This window comes from Callithrix jacchus, chromosome 12 (assembly GCF_049354715.1).
Source record: "Callithrix jacchus isolate 240 chromosome 12, calJac240_pri, whole genome shotgun sequence".
Taxonomy (NCBI): Eukaryota; Metazoa; Chordata; class Mammalia; order Primates; family Cebidae; genus Callithrix; species Callithrix jacchus.
This window is the reverse complement of record NC_133513.1, coordinates 63,304,605-63,330,796: the sequence shown is the minus strand read 5'-3', so window position 1 is coordinate 63,330,796 and position 26,192 is coordinate 63,304,605. Positions and strand designations below refer to the sequence as shown.

Below are 26,192 nucleotides of genomic sequence, written 5' to 3'. Positions count from 1 at the left end.
GTTAATAAAAGAATAACACCTAGGCCTTCGATTTTTCTTAGCTTTGGGCTCAAATTTCAGTTGAGATCAGAAGGGAATTTAGTCTTATGTGCTCAAACAAATATACATTTCCTCTGTTCACCAAACAAGAATGACAGAAGCTTTTATCTGCTGGAGAATTTAACAAAATGAATTAGTAATTAGGATATTAAACCAAGATCAGGACTGAAGGTTCCTGAAATCTGCCTACTTTTTAGGACAAGGTTTTATCTTACTGAAAAAGAAGTGGGAAATCTCTTGAGACTCTGACAGCTGATTTTATATCAGGCTCCCCTCTGTCTGTCATATGTATGTTTCCCTTCTCACTATGGTCATGCTTGCTTTTTCCCTCACCTCTTTGGAACTTGCTTTCTTTAATTAGCAAGGGAGTCCCTTCCTCATGTATATCACTGGTTCTTTCAAACTAGCATCATCCTTTGATGCTTTTTAGATCTTCATAGGAATCATAGGTTTTTCCTGGGAATACTCCAAGCTTATCTAAATATTAGACATATGGACCAAACTACAGATATTAATATTTTAAGGAATATTTATGATAAAATAAATATTAAGAAGTTATGGGTAAGAATATCCAGAATGGCACGTCTAGATAATTCTTTTTTGCAATGGTTGTCAAAGTGTGGTGTGTGTATTAATGGTGCAGCATTATATGGGAACTTGCAAGAAATGCAGCTTCTAGGACCTATCCGAGACCTACTGGATGAGAAACTTGAGTGGCAAGGGGTTGACTAGTTAAAGAAGTGGGTGGTGATTTTCACACATGCTGAAGTTTGAGAATCACTCTCGTTCTGTTGTATCCCAACCAAGTAATAGGACTAATTAACACTAATAATAATAGCATTTCTCAGTTTGAAAAACACAATTTTATCCCAGTTAGGGAAAGCAATCTTCTGACTGTTCCAATAAAGCTTTTATGATTTTTAGAACCATGTAGGCTACTACTTATCTGAATCTTACAGTAAAGAATCAAGCAGTTTCAAACCCAGAATTTAAAACTGTCACACTGATCTCACTATATGAGAATGAGGGACATTAGTGGGATAACGTGGGGACACCTGGGCCACAGGGCCACAGATATAACCATGGAGGTTAGTCACTTCAGTCTCCAAATCTTTCCCCTAAAGTTGTCTTTCTTTCTATAACTGACTTCTCTCATGTCATTTTTCCCCAGATACCTTTATCAATGAATGTGTCAACCTTTCTGGCATACGACCAGCCCACAATAAGTTACTGTGGGGTGCATCATGAACTTCTCTCCCATAAGTCCTTTGAAACGAATGCACAGGAAGATACGATGGAAACACACCTAGAGACTGAGCTGGACCTGAGCACAATCACAACAGCTGGCCGAATCAGTGACCATAAACAGCAGCTAGCTTAACTGAGATCACTGGTAGCCAAGGGTTGCTACCAAACTTTGTAACCTCAAGGACAAAATGAGGAAGATGTGTTCATTGCAGACTCTAAAAACAAAACAAAACACAAAATCCACTGTTCAAATAAACAAAAAATCCAAGATTGATTCATGAAATAAAGACACGAATTGTTTTAAGTCTACACTTTGTAATTAGCTAAGTTGTGCAGTATTTTTTGACTTAAACAGAGTATGACCCTGAAAAATAAAAGAATCTTTTTTTCAAAACTCATCCTACCTACCTGTAAAAACTGTACAAAGCTAATGTATTTTTCATATTGTAAAGTTTCAATTATAGAAACAACTGGTATGTACAGTACCATAATTTAATTACATTTTACTTTAAAACCTTTACACATTTCAGTTTCTAAAATTTTAAATTAACAATTATTTCTTGTGTTATTCAGAGTTACTCAGTTTTGTAGGGACTGTTTTGTTACTGCTTTTGTGCCCAGAAACCTTGACTCTAAAATTCTGTGCTGTGCGAAACATGCACGATTTTTATTATGCTTACTGCGTAGAATTTTATCTACTTGTTCCAGAAATAATACATTAACCAAAAAGGATTTAATTGTTCAGACTTGTAAGAAGTTCTTCAATTACATAAACAGGTTTTTCTTAAAAATGAAAAAAAGAAATCAAAGATTTTTTAACAGTTCTCAGACTTAACTGTTGCCTTGAATTACAGCCTAGTTTCTAAGTAGTGAAATGTAATGATAAAGAGGGATATTTTAACAACATATTTCTGAATGAATGACTCATTATTTCATTCTTTTGAGTAACCATTGTTAAGGGTTGGGGGGAAGAATGGACAAAACATCACTGGAAACAAAGGCTGTAACCACAGCAACAGACTTTGTGATACAGTTAAAAATGTGCAGCTGCCAGTGACAAAAACTTTTGTTACATCTCATTATTTTCAGGCTAAGGTGGGAGTTTAGTGCATAATAATTGTACAGTAGCAATTTTTCTCCTAATTAACACAAAGGAGTTTACCTAAAAGTAACCACCAGTCAGTGCAAAATGTGCCTGGTTCTTAAGACAACTTTTCATTTAGAACTGTGAGACCATATTTTAGAAACATTTCAAAGGAAACAAGAATTTTTTTTGCATTGTGCACTATATCATTTACCTCCTGAGGAAGAATTTTAAACATGTTCAGCTCATTCAATATAGATATGAGCCGTGGCGGAGGACTTTATCACTCAAGTAAATTGTAAAATCATTAATATGTTATAAATTGTTTATGTTGCTATCCATAATGGGATTCACCTCCAAATTATCAAAGAAATAAATCAGAGTTATTTGACACCAGCCCAGATCATATGTTGATCATACAACTGTATTATAAAGTTAAAACAAATCATATTAAGAAAACCTGAGTTTTCAGAAGCTGAAATAATCAACTTGTTTGTGTTGTTTGCTTGACATAGGTTATTGTTTGAAAATATTGTTACTTTATCAATAGTAATCACACATTCTTGTTTCTTTTTAATGGAAAACTGCAAGTTTCAATTACTGTTGCACTAGAAGCGCTTTTTATGTTGTCATTTTATATTCATGCCATCATAAGTAGATTGACAATACATCAATCTAACAGGAGTCAATCAAAACAATGAAGAAAAGAATAACTGAAAACAATGTCAAACTTTAAAATTTTTATCTCTTCCAAAGAAATTATATCTATAAAAGTCTAGTTTTATGCAGGTTTGTCACGGCAAATATAAAAGCAACTTCAAGAAGAATGAACTTAAAAACTGTGGAGCAAATTTTTGTTGAAAATATATAAAGTCAGAAAGAGAAAAAGATGTAAATGTTGGAAGAAGCAAATTCTATTACTAATTCAAATGAAACTAAATGTCAAACACAGTACTTGTGTCAACTATTTAGCATCCCAGATTTTGTAACATATTTTGCATAAATTATTTGCTATTCAAAAATTTTTGTCATTTTAAGTCTAATTTTAATATTTATGTTTTCCATTTTCTAATTTCCTTGCAATGTATTAGTCTTAGAGTATTATTAATTTTTTACATTGAGATTTGGCTTTAATCATTAGCAAATTTATAAAGGGTTATAAATCTATTATTTGTGAGTCTAAAATCAAATGCAAAATTTTATTCATTATGTAAACCAAAATGTCATTTGCAAGTTTTCTCATTAGAAGTTGTCCTTGCAAAGTTAGAAAAGGAAGAATTAATTTGTGTAAACAAGCACAGATTAACATATTTCTTAATAAATAGGTTTATCTGCTAATAAACCTATTTGTAGACACATTCAAATTGATAATGATTTTAGAAATGTTACGATTCCAAAAAGTCTTACAGGGGTATACCCTTGATTTCCTGAAGCAAACCACTTTCTTTCTTAAATATTTTAAGTTCATCTAAAGTGAACAACTATAAATAGAAGCAATCACCTTGGAACCACAGCTCTGTGCAACCAAGGCCCTAAGCTACACCAAATAAGTCAGGATTTTTGAGATTTCTCACCTTTGAAATTCAACCAAAAGGGTCTTTAACAAGAAAAAAAAAAGGTGGATTATTACTATTATTTTTGCTTCATTTTTATTCTGCCATATCCAGTTTAAGGGTGATGATGGTGACAACCTACTAGAAAGACTGTGTCTGGAATCTTTATCACATATTTGCAATTTATATCTGTTTTTGTCTAAAACTTTCATTTCTAATCTATCTTTTTCAGCATTCGATAATCTCCCATTTCCTCCTCCTAACCCTCATTCCTATGTCTCTCTTCCTGTCTATTCCTCACCGATTTAAACAACTGAAATGTTTACTTATGTTTGGAGCTGAAAAATGGAGAGTTTGACCCAGCATGGTTACAATAACAGCCAGCAGCTGCAGCAAACTATAAAGTTATGCAGTGTTTTGAGGTTTACAAACCACATTTTACACAAATTATCTCATTTTGTCTTCATAACAACCCTGTGAAGACACATTAATCTCAAAGAAGTTCAGCCCTCGCCCAAAACACAGGGCTAATAATTGGTGCAGTTAAATTCTTCTCAAAATTTACAGTCTGTTAGTCTTTCCACTATACTAATAGCTTTCTTTGTCTGATCAGAGCCAGAGAACTTCCCGAGATAATGGATAGAAGTAAAGAAAAAAAAACATATATTTGACATGTTATTTAGTAATCTCTACTTTAAATCCATTTCTCCACACGTAAAATATTAGCTAACTGAATTATTTCTGTGTGCTACTGTGGGCTCTCACATTAAAACTCTCTTCAAAAAGTTTAACAAGTCAGATATTTCTTAACATACAAGTTCGTTTGCAAATGTGCAGAACAGATGCTCCCAAGATGTGGAAGCATGTAGGCTCCAAGGTACAGACATGAAATCAAGGAAGCACAAGGAAAGAAACCACAAGAAAAGAAACCAAAGACCTTCTAAATTGAGACTGCACAATTCTAAAAGAGATCCATGGTACAAGGTTGAACACATGTTCAATACATTGTCAACTGAACACATACTCAATTCGGAGCTAATTAGGAAGACATATATAATTCTTTTTCTTTTTTTCTTTTGGCAAGATTTCTTAAATCATGAATTTTTTTTTACTTACAATAATAAAGAAAAATTTTCTCTTTTTACCTTATAAGAAAAATCAAATATAATTTATCCAAATTGATGTATAGAACCTAAAACATATGCTAACATGCAAATAATATATTTTACTGATCAACTCATTTTTGTCAAGTCTCTATTTCTAGTCCCTCCTGAATGTTTTAGAAAACCAGAAAACCATACAGATTTTTAATACAAATTATGTTGTTACAAGGAAGGAAAACATTTCCAAATTTAACACTCAAGACTAATCACACAATCCTAATTTGAACTCAGATGTCTCTGACTCCATAGACTGATTAGAAATAGTAAAATCTTTTTGCAAAAAATATTTTCTAAAATAAAACGATTGTATATGAGAGTAAAAATATATTTGTTTTTGATTGTTCCTGACTGGAAGACAGATATCATCTCTCAAACTAAATATTCAAAATAAGAAACTGAATGCCTGAAAACCAATACCTGATGTGAATTGTTGTTATTAAGGTATATGAAAGAAATGCAGATGTTTGGGTATATGAAAGCATGTGAAAGGAGAGATTGAGACTGGCAGGTATTTGGCCTCAGGAGAAGAGGCGAAAAGTTTCCGGAGTAGATATAATAACATCTCATATTGGCACAGCTCTTAACAGTTTATAATGCTGGGTAATACAACAATCTTCTAATAGATCAAAAAGTCTCAAGGTACAGATGGACCGGTCTTGCAACAAACAAGAAAGAGCTTCCAACTCCTCCCATGACCTCAGTTTCCTCAGCTGTCCCTAAACAGGGAGGTAACAAGTGCAAAGGACCCAGGAGCAATGTTTTTCAAAATTTTGATTTACCCCAAAGGTAGCGTACCTGGACAATCGACATTTTGCCATCAACATTAATGGGAAAGAAATGTTCGAAAATGTAAAACCAAGCAAACACACACACACACACACACACACACACACACACACACACACCCCAAAGTGGTGGTGGGTCTTTTTTGAAGGTCTCTCATGACTTCCATTACAGTTTTATTGTGATATAGGAGGCAACTTATATTTAATTTCTTTAAGGTAAAATCCATGTTTTAAAAGGTCCACCATTTCTTTTTTTCTTTCTTCATTCTACGAAGGACAGTGATCTTAGAGCAGCAGAGTGCCTCAGCCATCTAGGACTCAGACAACTAAGTTTCTTCCTTCTAGCTCTTATTTATAAATTTTGTGTTATATGATATTTGTCTTCCTGAAAAGCTGAGTGAAAATTTGTTTTGTATAAATCAAACACTATTTCAAATGTATCAAGAGGTCTTGTGATAAAGGAACCCTGAAATTGTTTTCTAATCTGAAATATTACCCACTAATTTATCTTTTTGAAATTGATTTCCATATATCTTGTTATTATAATGCAGCACACTTTCATCAGGTGGTTTAAAGGTTCTGTAAGACAGTCTTTGCCTCAGACTATATGAAATGATAGGCTGAATCCAGGTTTTGAGTCGGTCAATATGAGCAATCAGTTTCCGTCATTTCCACTTACTGACTTAACGTGGATTAATGTGGAAAATAGTAGTAAGACAACATGGATGGATAAAGTTGACAGATAATTTTTTTATTTGTTTAAACATTTTCCACCTATTTTATCCTCAAAGTTACTATTAAGAGGTCAGGATGACTCCAAATCCCTTGTGTCAATACTAGATTTACTGAATCAGAATTGCTGGGATGGATCCCAAAATATGCATTGCTAACACATTAGTGAGGTAATACTAATGCATGCTAAGTTTTGAAAAATACTGCTCAAATGAATTTACTTTTCCAAAGTCATTCAATTGCATTATATTCTAATATAAAATTGTGAATTCTTGTGCTTTCCAATATCAATGTAAATCTAGTTTTCTAAGCCTGACTGAACATTTTTCTTTACTGAGGAAAGCATAGCAAAAGACAACTATACATAAAATGCTCAGGTTGCTTCCTGACACTGTTTTTTATAGATTTTGTTCCCCATTAACTCTTTCGAGAAGCATATCTGAAAACAGTCTTAAGGCAGCTGAGTTAGTTATTTGTTTGTTGCACCCAAAAATATAACAGTTGAAAAGCTGGAGATGGGGAAGAGAGGCAGGAATTTATGATGTATCAGGCACTATGCCCTCCTCGTCTCATTCTTAAACCATTTTAGGAAAGTATAACCACTATTTTAAAGAAAGGAAAATAAGGCTCATGCTAATTAAATAACTTGCCAAGTCTCAGAGAGTGGAGTCGAAGATTCAAATCTATATTTGTTCAACTCTAAGGATGTGTTCCTAACCCCCCACAGCAGATTTTCAAAAGTCATAAGAGATCATAATCAATATAATGAGGCTTATATATTTTAATGGGGGGCGGTGTTGAACACAGCAGAAGAAGAATTTGCCTTTCTATTTCCAAATAGAAAAATTATCTTACACTGTGTAGAGATTTCCTTCAGAATCTTAACCAGCAGCCTAATGGAAAAAAAAACACCCAATATTTTCTTGGTATAAAACCAAGTTTTATACATGGTTTCATAAAAAAAAAGTAGACAGTTGAAAGAAAAATCATTCAAAACATAGATACCCCTAAATATTTATGTTGTACTTTCATTTACAATCATCTTAGCTCTTTTATAAATTTATAGCCAAAATATGATAAGGAAATATCAATAATATAACCTTCAACTGGCCAAAAAAAGAGGTGAGGTTGCCAGTTTTAGCAAAAACAATATGGTTAAATGGTCAATAAAGTTACCAAGTGCAAATGACAAGGTGGAGAAAAACACCAATAATCTACAGTCACAAATTGTCAACTGGTAATGAGATGGCTTAGACTGCAGAATATTTCCTGTGAATGATTTTAAATGGCAATATTCTTTACAGGAGTATTATCATTTATACAGATGATATGGGATCTGGAAGCATCCTACATCAAAGGAGGCTGAAAGATAACCTTCATAGCAAGGCAGACTCTACTTGTCCTACTCAGAATGTAATATATATTTAAATATAAAATAAACATCATTTCCTTGTTTCATTATTATTTGGAGATGGAAAAATAAAATTATTTTTTGAAACTTAAACTCCCATACTGGAAAACATCTCCTCAGTCTCAGCTATTCACAATGATTCTTAAATAGTCTCTCGACTCCTTTAGTATCTCAGGAGCTTTTTATTAAATGACTGAGTTATCTCTTCTATCTCTCCCTGAATGCCACAAGTAATCCCATTGGTTAATTATATTAGCATTTTACTCCATCACAGGATCTGAACATGTAGCATCCATGAAAAACAAACTTTTATAATACATACAGCATTCAGGAGCCAGCAAAGCACTCTGTAAATCATGCCTCCTAGTAAAAATGATCATGTCTATAACCGTGATTAAAACTAGGCTATAAATTTAAAACAATAAATCCAGCAAAGAAAGAAATTCTAGCACCCTAGATCTAATATCATTGTGTCTTCTCATTCTGGCACCATTACCACCATACAGAAATGTTATCTGAAATATCTAGAATAATTCTTATTGGGGACAACAAAGATGCTCCTGGTTTCTGGGTTGAAGATGTGGTGAAAAAAAACTAAGAAGACAAAAGTTACAGATAACAAGGTAAGTGAAGGGAATGTGATTTATTATTAAATCATCTGAAAGTAATTTTAAAAACTAAGACCCTTTATTAAAATTTACAATAACATTTATGCCATCAAGTGTCATCATAAAGGCTAATGTGGATATTGGGGATATAAGAAAAATGTGGTATTTGTGATGGCAATATATATTAGATGATAGATAGATAGAATTAATTCTACCAAAAGAAAGAATATTAAGAATAAAAATTAGTTCAAGAACTATTTCTTTTATTTCTCTAGAGAGAAATTGAATAGGGAGAGATTTAAACTAAATGCTTCATGATCTTTCCAAGGTCAAATTTGAAATAATCCAAAACTATAAACTCTGAATTGCTGCCTCAACTGTATGAGTAATTATATTAATTCACATACACCTAGTCAAAATCTGATGTTTAGAAATGAATTGTAATTTTGAATATACTCCATCTGTTCTTGCTGTTTTACATCAATGATGTATTTGCTTTCAATTACAGATCCATAAATATAATGCCCTAAACAGTCTGATGAAAATGTGGTAAAAGATTGGACACTGCTGATTTTCTGTTCTACCATAAGGCAATTATCAGACTAGAATGGCCACCACAGTGGGGAGCTGGAAATATGATTTTTAAAGTCCTCTCTAGAGGTCTTATTTTATATTCATTTATAAAATAAGAAAATTATTGCCTTGAGGCAAAAGCCTGAAAGCCCCATACAAGCTCCAGTCTGACTTTACTTACACCAGAGAGGTCTAGGGAAAGACACTGAACATCTCCACATGCTATATGGAGAAAAGCTTGAGATCCTTGTGATGTCAACATTTTTTCACCTTTGGATTTGATGGAAGCTTAAGCTCAGTGTACTGGACAATCTTCAAATCTTCCCTGCCAGTTTCCTCTTTAACAAACTTCAAACCTGAGTTTCTTGAGCCAAAGTTGGCTTTTACACACAGCTATTTAACAATGAACCCTCGTTATACTTCATCATTTTGTGGAAGAATTACATAATTACGGTTGTAGCCCTTATCGACTTTTCCCTTGCCTTTGGTTCCAGTTATGGGATAAAAATGTGTGAACTTGATATGGAACATTGTACCACAGGGGAATTGGAAGACGAGCCTTCTAACAGATAAACATTTTATGTAATATAAAATAGAAATGTCGTTTGGGGGCACTTGTTTTTAACTTAATAATCTGATACAGTTTTCAGATAACTGCATGCTTTTCTGCTACTGAGAATACAAATATTATTGTCTATAATGAAAACATGATTTTGTTGTCATAAATTTTCACTTGCTGAGGACACACCTCAGACAACTGGTTGTGTTCTGTAATTACCACAAAGAATGTCTATTTAATATTTTCAGAAAGAAAGACTTAAGGCCAAGAACTTTAAGACAAAACAACAACTAACACTTACTGAATGTTTACTTTTCTAAGCATTTTACATGTATTCTTTCATTCAGTCCACATTAATATGGCTAACACAATTAACAATAATCCTATGAAGTAGATACTATTGTTTATTCCTTATGAAGATAAGAAACTGATGCACAGAGCAATTATACAACATACAGCTAGTAAATTGGGGAGCAAGGATTCAAATCCAGTTGAACTGACCCCTCTTACTGCTGATTTAAGGTCCACTCTGTAGATACCACTGTTAAGTTCAAAATTCTACCGATTTAAGGCCATCACTGAAGGCAGTTTTTGAATATAATTGATGTATTTATTACATACTTAATAGATGCCTATGGGAAGGTAAAAAAATTTTAGAGATACATGAGTGTATGATATAGTCCCTCTTTCCAAGGGACTTACAGTCTTACCAAAGAGAAAAGACATCTATATTGAACAGAAATAAAAATAAAAGAACTCAGTTTAATACCTGCAATTGTAAACAGCAGTTAGGAGAAGATAAAATGAAAGTTAATAAAGTTGTTGGGACTATCTCAAGGCAAAACTGATAAAAGACACAGAACTTAAAACTAGCAGTGATGAGAAGGCAGTGAAGAGAGACTATTATATTTTTAATTATAGATGTCTATTATTCCATTTGTTATATTCATGCTTCTCTGTAACAGAAAGACCAGGCTCAGTCTTTGTCTTGATTGCCTAAAAGTTCAGAGCCAAATTTTACACTAGCCACAGCAAATCTCTTGGCCTTTCTAGGCAGGCATAAATATTTCCCACATGTTTCTGAACTCTAATTCTCTTACATTTTTATTTTTTCTTCTTTGGGGTGGGGGAAAAGCATATTAATCCTTTGTTTAAAATGTTATGGCAGTTTCAATAAAAAGCTCATGAAACATTTTGAAGACTGATTCAGGCAACTGTGTTAATTTCAAATAACTATGTGAATTAAATCAAATAACTTTTTAGAAGCTAATAATTATAACATCCTCTGTCAAACTACTGTCTGGCACAAATGAATACATGGCCTATAGATTGCTTGACTTTTTCTGTTTTTCAACCTTTTCAGTCTTCATGTTAGTGTTGGTGAATATTAACCAGAATTTGTATTTCAAAGAGTAAAAATAAAAATCACTTTTGATTGCTACATTTTATAAATTAAAAAACTACAGCAAAATATGATTAAAGATTGGGAAAATGTGGCACATATACACCATGGAATATTATGCAGCAATCAAAAATGATGAGTTCGTGTCATTTGTAGGGACACGAATCTGGAGAACATCATTCTCAGCAAACTGACACAAGAACAGAAAATGAAATACCGCATATTCTCACTCATAGGTGGGTGATGAAAAATGAGAACACATGGACACAGGAAAGGGAGTACCAAACACTGGGGTCTATTGCGGGGAAGAGGGGAGGGACAGCGGGGTGGGGGAGTTGGGGAGGGATAGCCTGGGGAGAAATGCCAAATGTGGGTGAAGGGGAGGAAGGCAGCAAAACACACTGCCATGTGTGTACCTATGCAAATGTCTTGCATGTTCTGCACATGTACCCCAAAACCTAAAATGCAATTAAAAAAAATCATTCAGGTAACAGTGAGGCAGTCAGGTAGGAGTGCGTCCCAGGCAAAACTCCAACCGGTCTCCACACTGGGAATGTGCACTAGGGTGAAGTCAGACAGAGGTTGCAGCCTGTTTGCAGCAGGGGAGAGCCTCGCCTCTCCTCTTCCTGCGTGGGACCTGGGATTCAAGGCCAAGCAGGAAATGCCCTAGGAGGGACTATAGCCTTGCAGAGAGTCCCTGTTTCCCTCTTCTTCCTTCTCACCCAATAAAACGCTGTCTTACTCACCATTCAAATTGCCTGTGAATCTGAATTTTCACAGCCGTGGGATAAGGACCCTGTCTTTAGCTGAAATAAGGAAAAGTCCTGCAATAATAGCAAACAGACCATTAGTAGAATGTACATTTACTTAAAACTGTTTTTCCTTAGAGTGAAATATTTTTAGTTTAGGAATACACTGACATTTAGAAATATGCAGTTATTTCTGCCTTAAAAGTACAAATAACTGTCAGTAAAGTTGTCATTTTACAAGTACAGTCAAATAGATATATTTCTAATTTGAAATGATGTATAAGAAGTGACTTTAGTATTTTTGAATTTTTTAAAGTTGAGAAATAGTCTCTTCATCAAATTCTGCTCATCACTTGGAATATTAATTTGCAGTTATCTCTGTGTTTATTTGGTAGGTACAAATTTTCATCCACGGATATTTGTTCGATGTGTCTTTTCTTCTATCTATTTTATATTATATAATGATATTTTCATATTTTAACTCTAATCAATAAAATAAGCATTTATTCATTTTTATTATGGTATTCCAGTGACTGTGATGGGAGACACAGTGATCAACTGCTTATAGTGAATAAATAATTATGACTCAATGTGCTATTTCTAATGAAGTTTGTGCATGATGCTGTGAAATGTTTGGGTTTGCTGGAAATCAGAAAAGGCCTTACAGAGTAAATGCTACTTGAGAAATTTTCGGTTTGCCATTTATAAAAAATCAGTTCTCTCTACAGTCTCCACATCCAGCTCCTAACTAGAATTTAGAAGTCTTTTTGATGTCTAGAAAACTGGGACTCTAACAGGTTATGAGTCTAGTATTCTCCCAATATAGCTACTAAGATTTTTCTACTATGCACATCAAATAAAATTTTGAAAAAATTGTCCCTTCCCACAATCTTTTCAAATTAATCCTCAAATAAAAAACATTTAACTTAGCTATTACATAATAAAGAAGATGCAATTTTATTAAATAAATTTAATGGGCTGTCAGAAGTGTTCTGTTTCGTTTTGTTTGAAAAATGTCCATTAAAATGCTACCTATGTGGGTTCAAAAGCCTGTAATCCAATTCTAACTTCAGGAATAGGTGAAAACATGTACAAAGGGTATACTGGGCTATGCAATTCAAATTTTAAACAACTACCGGTTACGGCATAAGACTGATATGAAAATGAATGAGAATTAGATTATATGTATTTTGTCTTCTGTTCTATCACTATCAAATGTTTCATTTAAGAAACAGAAAAAAAAATAGTAAGGTAGTGAATTTGCCTGATACACCAATAAGCACGGTTGTTTTGGAAGTTGCTTGATACCACTGACTCTTTCCTTCTTTGAATAAGTATTTTTTTCCTTAACAAACACTTATTGAGAGTAAGATACCATTACTCTCAAACAATTCCAATGTTTATTTGGTGCTTATGGCATTTTTAAATCTAAAACTTCAAGAATACACTTTGCATTAAGATGAACCAAATAGTATTAGTGAATTCAGCAGCTAGTTCAAGGCATAGTTTTCTGATCTTCCTACTTAAGAAAATGAATATATTTTAATTTTAGAATGTCAGAACATGTCAGTATTAACTCAGAGACAGTTATCATGAATAATGGTATTTCAATCAACGGCAAAGGAATTGTACCTAATATTCTAAAATACTCTTGAGGATTATAAATAGTGTGCAGTATGGCAAAGACAGCCATGAGAATCCCCAACATATAAAATGTATACTGTATTCAAATAATTATTTCTCAAAAATATAAATTTTCACTCTGGATAGTTTTCTACAGAGTGGTACCTGCCATGTGGTAGTAAATGAGCCTGTGAAACTGAACTCATTAGACTGCAACTACTTCTATTGAATATCTAAAACATCCTTAATGTGAATGTTTTGAATTTATCTTTGATATGTGTAGAGTCTGTAATTTGTTAGTGACTATAAATTAAATTATAACAACCTTTAGATTTTTTAAGTTTCACAATTGTTCTGTATTCCAATTAAGAGGCTGAAAATCTAGCCTGGGAAACCCCACTTGGTTTACAAAAAAAAAAAAAAATCAATATGCTTTTCATTTCATGGGGCTCTGGGACTGTTAAGATTAGCATGAAATACTGACATTTACACTCCTGAGTGGAATAGAAGGGGAGCAGGGTGGAATGATGATGGCGAGTAATTGGATAATTGGACAGTCTCCAGAAAGGCTTTGAGAAATACTATTAAATCTCCATCTGCTGATTGAAAATTCCAGATTCATAAGTTATAACAATAGCTGAAATACAAGTCTTAGATGATCTCTACCTTTCCTTTCCAGATTTGTACCCCCCCACCACTTTGCAAGAATCTGTGACAATCTTTTAATTAAAACATCTGTATAATTAAACATTTTAGGCTAATGATGACAAGAAGGCAGGCTATATTTTATTACTGTTGTTGAACTGCCCAGTGTATATTACATTTGCTATAATTACTCAAAAAAATCCTGCCTCAAAAATATATTATAATTAAAAAGGAAAGAAAGGAAAAGGGAAGAAATAGACTAAAAATTAAAGTAGGGTCTTACACTTATAATTAGGTGGTTCTAAGGAGGAAAGACTTGACATAAGTTAGTTTTTATTCCTTTGAATCAGTGGAATAAATACATCTTAAATTTCTCCATATCATCAGGACAGATCACAGGTGAACTTGGTGAGCGAGTGAACAAAGAACAGTTACAGTTTCAGGGTCCTAAATAAACCACAGGGAGAATAATATATTACTCTGCTTACATTCCTCTTCCTCTCCATGTTTGTGTTTCCTTCCGTGTTTCCTTCTCAGTTTGAGTTTTACATAGCATACAATATACACATGTGCCAACACAATGTGAGTGACAAGACTAGGAGAGGAAAAACTTACATTAATTTATCTTGAAAAATGAAATGCCCAATTATACGATATGCTAGAGTGCTATTAGCTCACCAAATAACATAAATAAGGTTATATTAAACTCAGTGCCAGACCTGACAACCAAATCCAGATTCAAAAGCAGGTCTTTCTTTTTTTCAATAAATTTAATATATTAGAAGTTAAGAAAATTCACATAAGGCTGAAACTCCTCGTTAAAAAAAAAATCCTTTGACATTTTTCATAAAAACAGCTTTTTGCCTGTGGCTCAATTTAGGACTTTCACAAATCACTTGAATAATGAAGGCCTTGGTTTGACATGACTGTATGTGTGATATTCTATGAAAGATCCAGAAGCTTGTTAAGGACGATCGCTAAAAAAGAGAGAAAATATCTCCAGATTATTTTTGTCCAACCAGTATATGTTAGAAAGTTATCCATTGGAGTCTATTTGATATGCTTAATATGATATTATTATAATAGATGGCAGGATAAAAAGAAATCCACTAGAGGATATTCCCATTTCTCTCCAGAGTCATGGTATCTGTGACACCACATACCAGTCTCCCCCAGGATACCACTATAATTAAGTACATGCAAAGTATCCACTAATTTGCCTGTTACTGATTAGGAAATTCCACAGTCAGTCTCTCACCAAAGCAAACCCTGAAGAACTAACATTTAAACTAATTCACTATGGGGTGAAAAAAATCAACATTTAGAAATAAAAGTACCAGTTAGTAACAAATTATGTACATGTCATTCCAGCACAGCGTATTTCAATCACTTCAGTATTTTTAGCCTCCCAAAAAATGTGTCAGAAATGAGGCATAAAATGCTATTAAACGAATCATTCACATGTTGAATAGATGTTGTCATCAGTTTGTTCTCTGAATGGAAATAATGAATAACTGATTTATTTATAACTAGTCCTCATAATAATACACCTTCATGTTCCACCCTTTTCAATATATTATAGATATAACTGTCTTATTTTATACCTGATCTAAAATCATATGCTTCCATAAAAATTTCTTCTTTTCCAGGCTTTCACTTAACTTTAATTTTCCTTTGGCTTGGAGTGTAATTAAAATGTTTTTACTGTCTTAGTTCTCTTGTCTTTTTTTCCCTTTCAATTTTCTGTCTTTTTGCCTGGTGGAATTTATCCATACCTTAAGCGTATGTAACTAGAGTCTGAAATATGAATTTTAAGTAGATGCAGAATACATTTATATAATCACTCTAAAGTGAATCTTGTCAGCACTTACTTAGTCAAGTTTACCTTGTTTTCCTTCTGAGATAGAGGTAGAATGGATAAAGTAAGATAATGGAAGCTGATTTGTATTTCAGAGAAAAAAATATTCTTGGTCTTTAGAATCAAGGCAAGAAAACTTCATTCATTTCTCTTAATTTTTTTTCTAAATTTGAAAGCCGAGGGGAGCATTTCCCTTGAATGTTTCAGGTCTGAAACTGTAATTAATTTTACAGGGTTACATTCAACAATTTGTATGTTTTGCTGCATAACTCTGCATATGCACTGAACTTTGCCCTCAATCTGCACTACAGGTCCATATAGGAAAAAGCCTTCATGGATTTTCTTCTATATTTAATCAAAACTATTTTTGAGAAATACATCCATTACATTATGGAATATATATTTTTAAAAATCATATGAGTAATATATCTCAGAGATAGGTCTGGGAAAACGATTCCCTTGGGAAATGGTTATGCTTTATCCCCAGTGAATACCAGAAACCTGTAACACATCCTATCTTCTCTACACCTTTGCTCAGAAACTCAGAACTGGATTATATTGAATAACATGATAACCATGTTAAAATTTCCATGGAGTGTCCCAGCTTTCTCCTTTGTAAATACTTTTTATATACTCTCTCTAATCTGATTTGCTAATTCTACATCATAGGTATTTTGTAATATGTTCTCTGAAATTATTTAGAGAGAAGTAAAAAGTAGAATAAGGAAATAAACCAGAAATACTACTTTTTAAAAGTATTTTATTTTTACTGAAATCGTGGCATTATCTTTACTTTGGGATGCTAATTTTTTTTTTCCTAGCATCATGCCCACTTACCATTATCTCATCCCTGACTCATCTTTAAAATTTTAGTTCCTTTTTTGCAATTTACATAAGGTGTGGAGAAACCCACAGATAGACACACTCACACAGCACACTACTTTTCTTATATGCTGTTGTTCAGATAAAAAGATCACTAAGCAAAATAGAAGATACATTTCAAGACTTTCTCCACTAGTAGAAATATATTTTCAGGTGATGAATTAGAGTCCAACCAAGTTTAGTTTCAAAAGAGGCAGCAAGGGTTAGAAATGAAGTTCTCAATAATTTTTGTTTTTAAGAGACAGGGCTTTATTCTGCCACCCAGGCTGGAATAGAGTGGTACAATCAGAGCTCACTGCGATGGGATTGGAGGGGTAGATGGACAGCTCTGAAAAAGGAGTTTAGGCTACCAGAGAAAGAGGAAGAATAAATGTTTAGACATAATTATCATGTTTTATTACCTACAAGGTAGAATTTAGCTTACTTTGTTAATAAAACAAGGTACAAATCATTTCATGACAACCTATAGACTTTTGGCTTACATCCAGAAAATACTCAAAAAGAATTTTTCCAGCCTGAGAAACACAGTGAGAACCCCAGCTCTACAAAAAGTTTTTTTTTTTTAAATTAGCTGGGCATGATGGCACACATCTGTAGTCCCAGCTACTCAGGAGGCTGAGATAAGAGGATCACTGGAGCCCAGGAGTTTGAGGCTCCAATGAGCTATGATCACAACGTTACACTTCAGCCTGGGTGACAAAGTGAGACCTTGACTCAAAAAAGAGGTCAGAAAAGATATTAGATGCAAAAAAATTTAATGAATATCAAAATATTGAATTCTGTTCCCAATTATTATATAATTCCTATGTTTCCAACTTTCTTTGAAAATTAGGGACTGAATTTGTATCAATATACTAATTATATATCTATAATCTGTATTTTTAATAAGTTAAAATTTTGAAATATAAGGCCTCTACATTTCTATTTTTAAAATATTCTTAGACAAGTTTCTGGATTATATTTCAATTCTGTTCAAAGAGTAAAATGGAGATGTTAAAACAGATGTCTCCTTAATAGAGTGAAATTAATTTATAAACCTAAGCAATAAAAAAATATAAGTAAAAATCTAATTTATTAAATTATTAATATTAAAACTAGTCTATATACAATACAAATATTCTGGAGTCTGTAGTTTGTTTTTCCTGCTGCCATCAACTTTTATTATACTATAAATATGGATGTAACTGGTGCCTACACAACTACTAGCACACACCTAAAATTAAGTAAGAAATTTTGATCAGTAATTCTTAATTTTTTTCTAATCTTAAGTACTTGAAGATACAACACACTATCAATAAATCACCATGGTGATGGTTCTTAAAGGGGTGTGTGTGTGTGTGTGTGTGTGTGTGTGTGCGAGTGTGTACTATTTGGAGAAGGTATCCTGTAGAGAATATAGATTTCTATGCTTTTCCTCTGCTAAGATACAGCCCTAAAAGGTATAATTCAATTACCTCCTTTTTTAAAAATCTCAGATCTTGGCTTGGGTCTGAAGCATGAATCATGTGTAGTCTAATGCAGCTCTGGGTCAACCCTAATTAAGGAGACCCCAGGATGACTGTGGGAAAATTTAAACTTGGATTCCCCAGAAATGGAATTACATATCTAAGAATCTTATATAGCCTGTCTTGTCATATACTATTTGTATCAGCTGAGAACCTCCACAGTTCTTTCACAAGCTCAGACCATATCACTTGGAGCCACTTTGTTCCCTACACACCAAGATTCCATCTCTAGGCTAATAACTGACTAACTTCAAGATTATGTCAACACTGTCTATGCCTCATGCAAAAGCCTCATGGCAATAATTAATCTAACAACAGCGCAAACAAGACCAGGTGATCATGAAAAAAAAAACATGAGGGCAATAAAAATGAGAGAGACAAATTCTGGAAGTATGCTGTAGATGTTACATTTTTCAGTAACAGGTTTATACCAATACTTTTAAAAATTTTTGGCCAGGCACTATGGCTCACACCTGTAATCCCAGCACTTCGGGAGGCCAAGTTGGGTGGATCAGGAAGTCATGAGTTCAACACCAGCCTGGTCAATAGGGTGAAACCTTGTCTCTACTAAATATACAAAAATTAGCCGGGCATGGTGGCAGGTGTCTATAGTCCCAGCTGCTCAGGAGGCTGACGCAGAAGAATCGCATGAATCACAGAGGTGGAGGTTGCAGTGAGCCAAGATTGCGCCACTGCACTCTAGCCTGGATAGAGCAATACTCAATCTCAAAAAAAAAGAAAAGAAAAGAAAAAGAACTTTATGATAGGACATGATAAAGAGGGTGGGGAGAGGAAAGGAAAAATTGGGTCTAGATCCTAGAAGCAGAAAGGGGCTTTTTTTTAGGGCAGAACAGCTCTTCAGTTGTTTTGTAATAATATTTCATCTGAGACTTCCTAGGCCAAATACTTAAATAAACACCTCTTAAGAAGTTTAGCAATCCCCTCTGCTTGATAATTTACATTATTTCTTTAACTTAAATTTTCTGCTCAGTAATCATATGCTTCATAGGTATTTGAGAAAAAAATTCAAAGTTTTTTTTTTTTTCTTTTTCCCTAGCATGTTAAAGAACAGTGAGCCAGATCCAACTAGATGAGTCAACTATTCCCCAGGCATAACTCCTGGGGTCATGTCAGTTGCATTTGCTGCAGCGGTATAATAATTTACTATAAATGTCTTATATTACAGCATTTGAACATGTGCCAGGAAATAATACATTTCCCCAAAGCAGATGAATCATGAACCTGAAATACATAATCCACCTCAAAGGCATTTAAAATTCTTCTAAGGAATGACTTATTCAGATGATAGAATGGTGACCATTTGATTTGAGTGGTGACCTTCCAAAAGCAATGAAGAACATTTCAAAGACTTTGAAATGTTACTATCAAAAATAAAATAAATATATAAAATAGATAAATATAGAAGCTTCTCTGGTAATGCCTCCCTTGGGAGGTAGAGAGCCTGAAAACCAACTTCAATAAGAATCTTGGCTTCTTTGCCGTTAGTTTTTGTAGAAGGGCCCTTCTTATATGTAGAACTTTACATATACTCTCCAAAACAGCTCAGGTATCTATGAGAAAATTTGGTTGAATTTGAGAGCTTGAGAGCATATGATACTAGATAAAGTTTGTATAAAGGCAATAGTCAACATCATAGAACATCTCAGTTTATTTAGAACAGCCAGTTCAAATAAATCTAAGGATCTTAGCACCTAACCATCTGGAAGTCAGTTTTGAAAAAAATAATTAGATATATGTATATGTAAACTATATTTTATGATCTTGTTTATGTGACTTATATAGATACATGAGATAAATAAAATAAAAAGTAAAAATTCTATAGCCATTACTTAATATGTGTATAAACACACATAAATGCATACATATATGTATGTGCATATATTGTTGAGTCTACTAAACAGTGTGCTTCTTGATTTATTCATGCATTCAATAATATTTATTGAAAACATACTATATTCAAGACACTGTTAGGGATTTAAAAAATAAATTAGATATAGATGATGGTCTCAAAGAGGCTTAAATGTGATTCATCTCAAAATTATCAGAATAAATAAGAAAATTTTAATTGCTGGTGGTATGAAACAAAGATGATGAAAACCTAAGCCAGGCTGCTATGAATTGAACAACAGAGAAAATAGCCCTGGGTCTGATCAGTTTTACCTTCATCAATGTCAACTCACTTATTTGGGATTCCGCTTCTTTAACTGAAAAATAAAGGAAATTTAACCACATGATCTTCAGAGCCCCTTCTGGCTCCAACATTTAAAAAATTATACTCCATAAGTATGATTTAAACTAGAGGGTTCAAACCTCATTCTTTACTTGTAATAGCTTCACTAATGAATAGCAATGTCAGCCAACATTCCATCTCCTTTATCCTTTCCTGCTCCCATTTGATGGGAGGTACCAGCTAGCAGTAAAATAGCATTGAGGAGTCAGGACTCAGTAAAAGGAATTGTATCCAAAACCACAATACTGTGACTATAGAATTATTATTTATTCACGCTAATGTATTAAAAACAGCTGATGAAGAAAAACAACGAAGACTGTAAACAAGTCAAATTTGAGAAAATAGCTGGGAGATAAGTAAACAAATATTGTTCAAACTGTTTTAAAAAATGAACATCCAAGTATTTCATTCAGTTTTTTAAATGTGCAAATTCAATTATGAAGCCATGGTGACCACAAGATAAAAGGTAAAGTTTTATTATTAATTTGAAATGTCTTGGTTTGAAAAAAGTTTGGTAGTAAAATCAAGGTTAAATGAAATATCATGAAGCTGTGCAATTAGGTTAATAATGAGGTGCCTTAGGGATCAGTGCTAGCACAGGTGCTCAATATATTTATTAATGACTTAGAAGAGTCCTGAATAATATGGAAGCACATTTGGATGACTTCATAGATATTTATAGCAATCAAACGGGTAAATGACTGCTTTTCATGACCGATTCAAGAGCAATTATTTAACACATTACAGCAAATAATCAACAAGAGCAAATTAATGTGAAGTGGGTGGAATTACTCCATTTTTCTTAGTATGCTAATAGCTAACTGAAATAGTTATTGCCTTTCAGGCAACAGTGGGCATATCTAAGACATCTGTCCAGTAAACAGTACTTTAGGAAAAAAAGGATACTCAATAAAGGTTGGAATAAAGAACTTGCAAAAGATATGCAAAAGAATTATCTAAATCAATAATTATTGCTGAAAATTTCTACACATCAGAGACTTGCTCTATTGAATGGCACTGTTGGGGAAGAGTGTAGTTTCCCAAATAATTTTGGGAAATATAATAGTTTTCTATTATCATCCATTCCTCTCCAATATCTATTCACTGGCATTCCCAGATGCCTCTCAGGCAGAATAAAACTTACAAGGATATGCCATTCTCAGCTGTGCTTTGCTCTGTTCTGAAGGATTTCATCAATATTAACTTTTATGTTGAAGATTTTAAAGCTTTAAAAAAATTAAAAGTCATCCCTTTTCACAAGAAAGATGGCATAACACTATTCAATATATATTTTATCTAATGCATAGTGGTAATAGAATAAAAATGATATTAATAAAAAAATTTTGAGCCTGCCCTATAAAAGGATTTAGAAAGCCATGTCTCCCTCTCATGACCTAAGCATTTCTCAATCCTAGTCAATATCATGTAAATATCAATTATATCAGAATTTGAAATATATTAAAATTAATAAGAATCCGAACTGTTTATATAGAATATATAATAATATTTTTTAACCAAAGCATCATTTTCTGCTGCCATTTATCTTTGGTGCCAGAGAAAATATTATGACCCATGATATAAGCTTTCTCATCTGAAGTATAACTTACATGCTTAGCCAAATTTTAGAGAAAAACACAATTTCTGGACTGTTTGGGACTAAAAAAGCAAGCCAATATAACTACAGTAAAGCCAAACACTAATGAAAACATCAACTTATTTTCAAATTAGCTCTATGAAATAACTAACCATCAAATCCACTGACAGTATGAAAATATGTGTGAATTACTGAGAGTGAAAATTTTTGTGTGTGGAAGATTTGGTAAAGCATCTCTGCTCTCTATTTATGTCTACCTGCAAATTTCAGATGTGAACCTCTAGAGTAATATACCCATGATCTCCTAAGAATTCATAGATTTTCAGAATCGCAATGTTAAAAGGAACCTTAGACTTTAACTATTTCTTGAGCTATACATTTTCTCTACATCACTGGACATACTACTGCTGGAGATAAAAAACATACACATAAAAAAACTCATTAATTAAAGCCAAAGACTTGCAGCAGAAAGCAAACTTTGGGCAATTAAGCAAATAATGAACCTCTGTTCGAACCTCAAACATACTTACTAATGAGATTTACCAGAAGGTCTGGAATTATCTATCTAAAAAATAAGATTTGCAATTTGGAGAAAAATTCACTTATCAGAGGTATGACAACTCTGTTAATTTTTCTTTCTAAATCTTTCAGTATCTATGGGTTATTGTACAGTGTGATTTAAATGTAATTTTAGCAAGGGAAAACAAGTAATGTATGAGAATTCATTAACAGGTGGTCAAATGCAAATAGTCTATCAATCATGCTTAAAAGCAAATTTAATTCCATCTCTGGGGGAGTAAACTTATACTCTAAGGTATGTGACACATCATATTTATTTTTAAAGGACATTTCAGAGTGTTCCTTGATTACGAAATACTGCAAGTATTTCCTGCCTTAGGTTTCCTAGGCAGGCAGAATCCACCAATGCAAATCAGAACATTCTATAAGAACCAAAATGTGTTTATAAAAATGAGAACATTTCCATATCTTAGCTCTAGATAAAGAGATTTGTCATGGTAAAACCAAAAAATCTGAATCAGCCCTAAAACTATGAAATAGCACACAGAGGGATGCAGTTTTGTGCTGAATTACAAAGAGAAGTCAGATCTGCTTCTTTTTCTCAAAACTGAGTCCATAATGATTAAATAAATTCAATCAGCTTTCACTGAATTCCAGTTTTTAAATGTCATGGAATTACTATGAAATGACTTTTTCTACTTGCATAATTCATTGTATATTATATTTCTACCCTGAATCAAGTGAACGACTTAAGCTAGTTTGATCAAATATTGTTATCACTCTATATTACAAGGGAAAGCAACCATCTTATCCAAACTACATGGCATTTGACTCTATAAGCTTCCTTTCGTGAAGCAAGGTGTATATATTGATTTTATTATACACATAGACTCTTCAAGGTCAAATGGCAAGCTAAAGGGAGAAAAAGTATCATGAATGACTTAATGCTCTTCTATGCCATGGCTTCAAAATCTTAAAATACTTTGCATTTCCCAAGAAGTTATGTGGCATTTGAAAACCCACTGAAATGAAAAGAAATTTCTGATCCCCAAATGGAGTAGTCAAAAAAATTGAGCACTCTCCAGAAAATAAAAGACTCAATATTTCAGGGCACCCTCCTTCATGACAAGGAGAGTTACAAAAGAGAAAAGCAAACAAAAACATCTCACCTACTGTATATATCTTGTTTATTGCCCATTTTCTTGATGAATATGATAGCAACATACAGGCTGATGAGATTCCTTTACTGTACAAAGAAAAGTTACCCTGTTTTATAATGCATAAGTCTTTCCTAAACACAGAGACTGCATTTTAGTTGTTATTCAACTACATGGAGAAAGAACTGATGTTGGGGAAGGTGAGCCACAATATTGTACCATTAAAATACAAACAAAGCATGAGTATTGCTGGTAGTCATCCCTTTGAAATCCCAGTTTCAAACAGAAACTGGGATTTTAAATATTCAGAAATAATTTCTTCTAAGGTCTCTGTTGTCATTGTATGTCTTTCAATTTTACTACGCCAATGATAATCACTGAGCAAAGATTCCAAAACCCATACAAAAGCACTCTCTTGAATAATACCTTAATTCTTCCTCTGTTCTCAAATTTTAAGCTAATAATAGTTTATCTTAACTCTCCCAGCTGGTAAATTCTGTCATAAAGCTACATAGAAACCATCTTCCCTATTGCAGATTATTTTTGACCAACCGATAGATGAAATTTTGGCTACTCTTTTTTAACAGTGCCTCAGTGCAAGCATTGTTGTAATTATCAGCTTTTTAAGAAGCATATGGAAATAACAAGCTTTGGGCATGTACTCATTGATAGACACCAGAATGAATCGTGAACAGAAACAATTTGATAGACCGTCCAGGGAATCAAACTGTAAATGGTAATGGCAGATTACCCAGTGTATGGGTGAGCCCCTATATACTTCCTCCATAGACCATGGAATCTGAAACTCCTGGCCATTAGATTCATTCCTCTGAGATAATGGCTGCAAGATAAACTATTTTAGTTGGAAGCATCATGTTTGGAACACATTATTGAGTGGCATAGGATAACTTTCAGTGCCCCAGGGTGCTGGCCACAGTACAAGTAAGTTTAAAAAAAGCATTCACAATCTCAAGTGTCCAGAGGGTCAGGCAAGTACTGGGCATGAAAAAATAAATAGGCAAGTGCTCATGTCAACTGACCAGCAGCCTCAATGTCTGCAAAACAACAGAGAGCAGTGTAAACTGAAGTAAGTCCTCCTCTCACCTAAAAGGGACAACTACCACTGGTCTCCAGAGAACAGGTGCTAAACAGGGATATAGGTCCATATCTTCCAGGTTTTCTAGAGAGGTAAAAAATCTAATTTTTATGTGAAATCTCTAATTTTCAAATGTTAGAAACTAATTCAATTGTGTAACATCCAGTGAGCCAACATTATTCTGGGCAAAAAAAAAAAAAAAAAAAAGAAGCAGCTGAGGGCCAGATTAGGCCAACTTGTTGGCAATTTCCTAGAATGCCAATCCAGAATGTGGAGAAGGGAGATTCAGTTGTGATGAGGATGACTTCTAGACTGTCAATTAGGAGACCGCGTAAGTCCTCCAGATAGTGTCCTTCCTAAGGGAAAGGATACTCAAGCAAACCCTACATATGAAAACCTAAATGCAGTAAGCTACCTGTTTTGGATAGTATGTATACACTTTTAAGAAAATGTACATTATTCAAATTTTTTTAAAAGATCTTTTAATTATTTTATTTTTTAACTTTGTCTTTACTCTTTGTCCAAAAAAAAAAGATTTACAATAACATAACAAAATTTTTCAATAGGATAAAAATAAAAATAAATTATGAAAGACCTAGAAGAAATGATGTTAGTAATAGTGACCTAATGTACATCAGATGCATGCTGAATACAGTCAAAAGAACAAAAATCTCATTAGCCATTAATTTATAAAACGGATTATTATCTGCCTGGGGTGGGGGAAGATGTGTCCATTTGCAAAGTCCATTTGCTTTTTTAAAACATAAACTTTGGTCTTTGGTGTGGAAAAATCTATGTTGTTCATAACTAAAGGAGCATTATTACTTAGACTCTCTAGATCTGTTTCCTTAAAAAGAGTTAAGGGATGTCTTTGTGAGCCAAAATAGAGGGCAGAACAGATCCCTTCCTACTTAGGATTTTAATACTCCCTTGCCTGAAGGGGAAAGATTTTTCAATAATAAGAAAAGTCAATCTGAGTTACAGAAGCATCGGTCTGATGAGGCCATATATAGGATATATTACTAGCAATATTCCCACCTAATATGTTAGAATTGGACAGCTCTTTTTTAAAAAGCCACATTAATAAAAAGTAAGCACTTCTACCAAGATAAATTGATTGTTGTTTGTTGTTATTCTAAAGGAAAGGAAAAAATAT

General features: G+C 33.4%; 2 protein-coding genes across 7 annotated transcripts in view; one reads left to right on the top strand and one right to left on the bottom strand.

Annotated features, from left to right (window-relative positions):
• The window catches only part of LRRTM3 (leucine rich repeat transmembrane neuronal 3), a 189,135-nt gene extending 178,175 nt beyond the window's left edge, over positions 1-10,960 (top strand). Inside the window, exons 3-4 of one of the 2 annotated variants that reach the window (XR_013524952.1) lie at positions 1,211-8,638; positions 9,132-10,960. Coding sequence is in view for 1 of the 2 variants with exons in the window: in XM_002756315.6 (XP_002756361.1) it covers positions 1,211-1,420 (210 nt within the window). In the remaining variant the exon portion in view is untranslated. Of the gene's footprint in view, positions 1-1,210 lie in introns of both variants that reach the window. The other variant, XM_002756315.6, reaches the window with a different exon arrangement.
• Positions 1-26,192, bottom strand: part of CTNNA3 (catenin alpha 3) — a 1,887,341-nt gene that overhangs the window by 1,211,259 nt on the left and 649,890 nt on the right. The gene's annotated exons all lie outside the window — the stretch shown is intronic.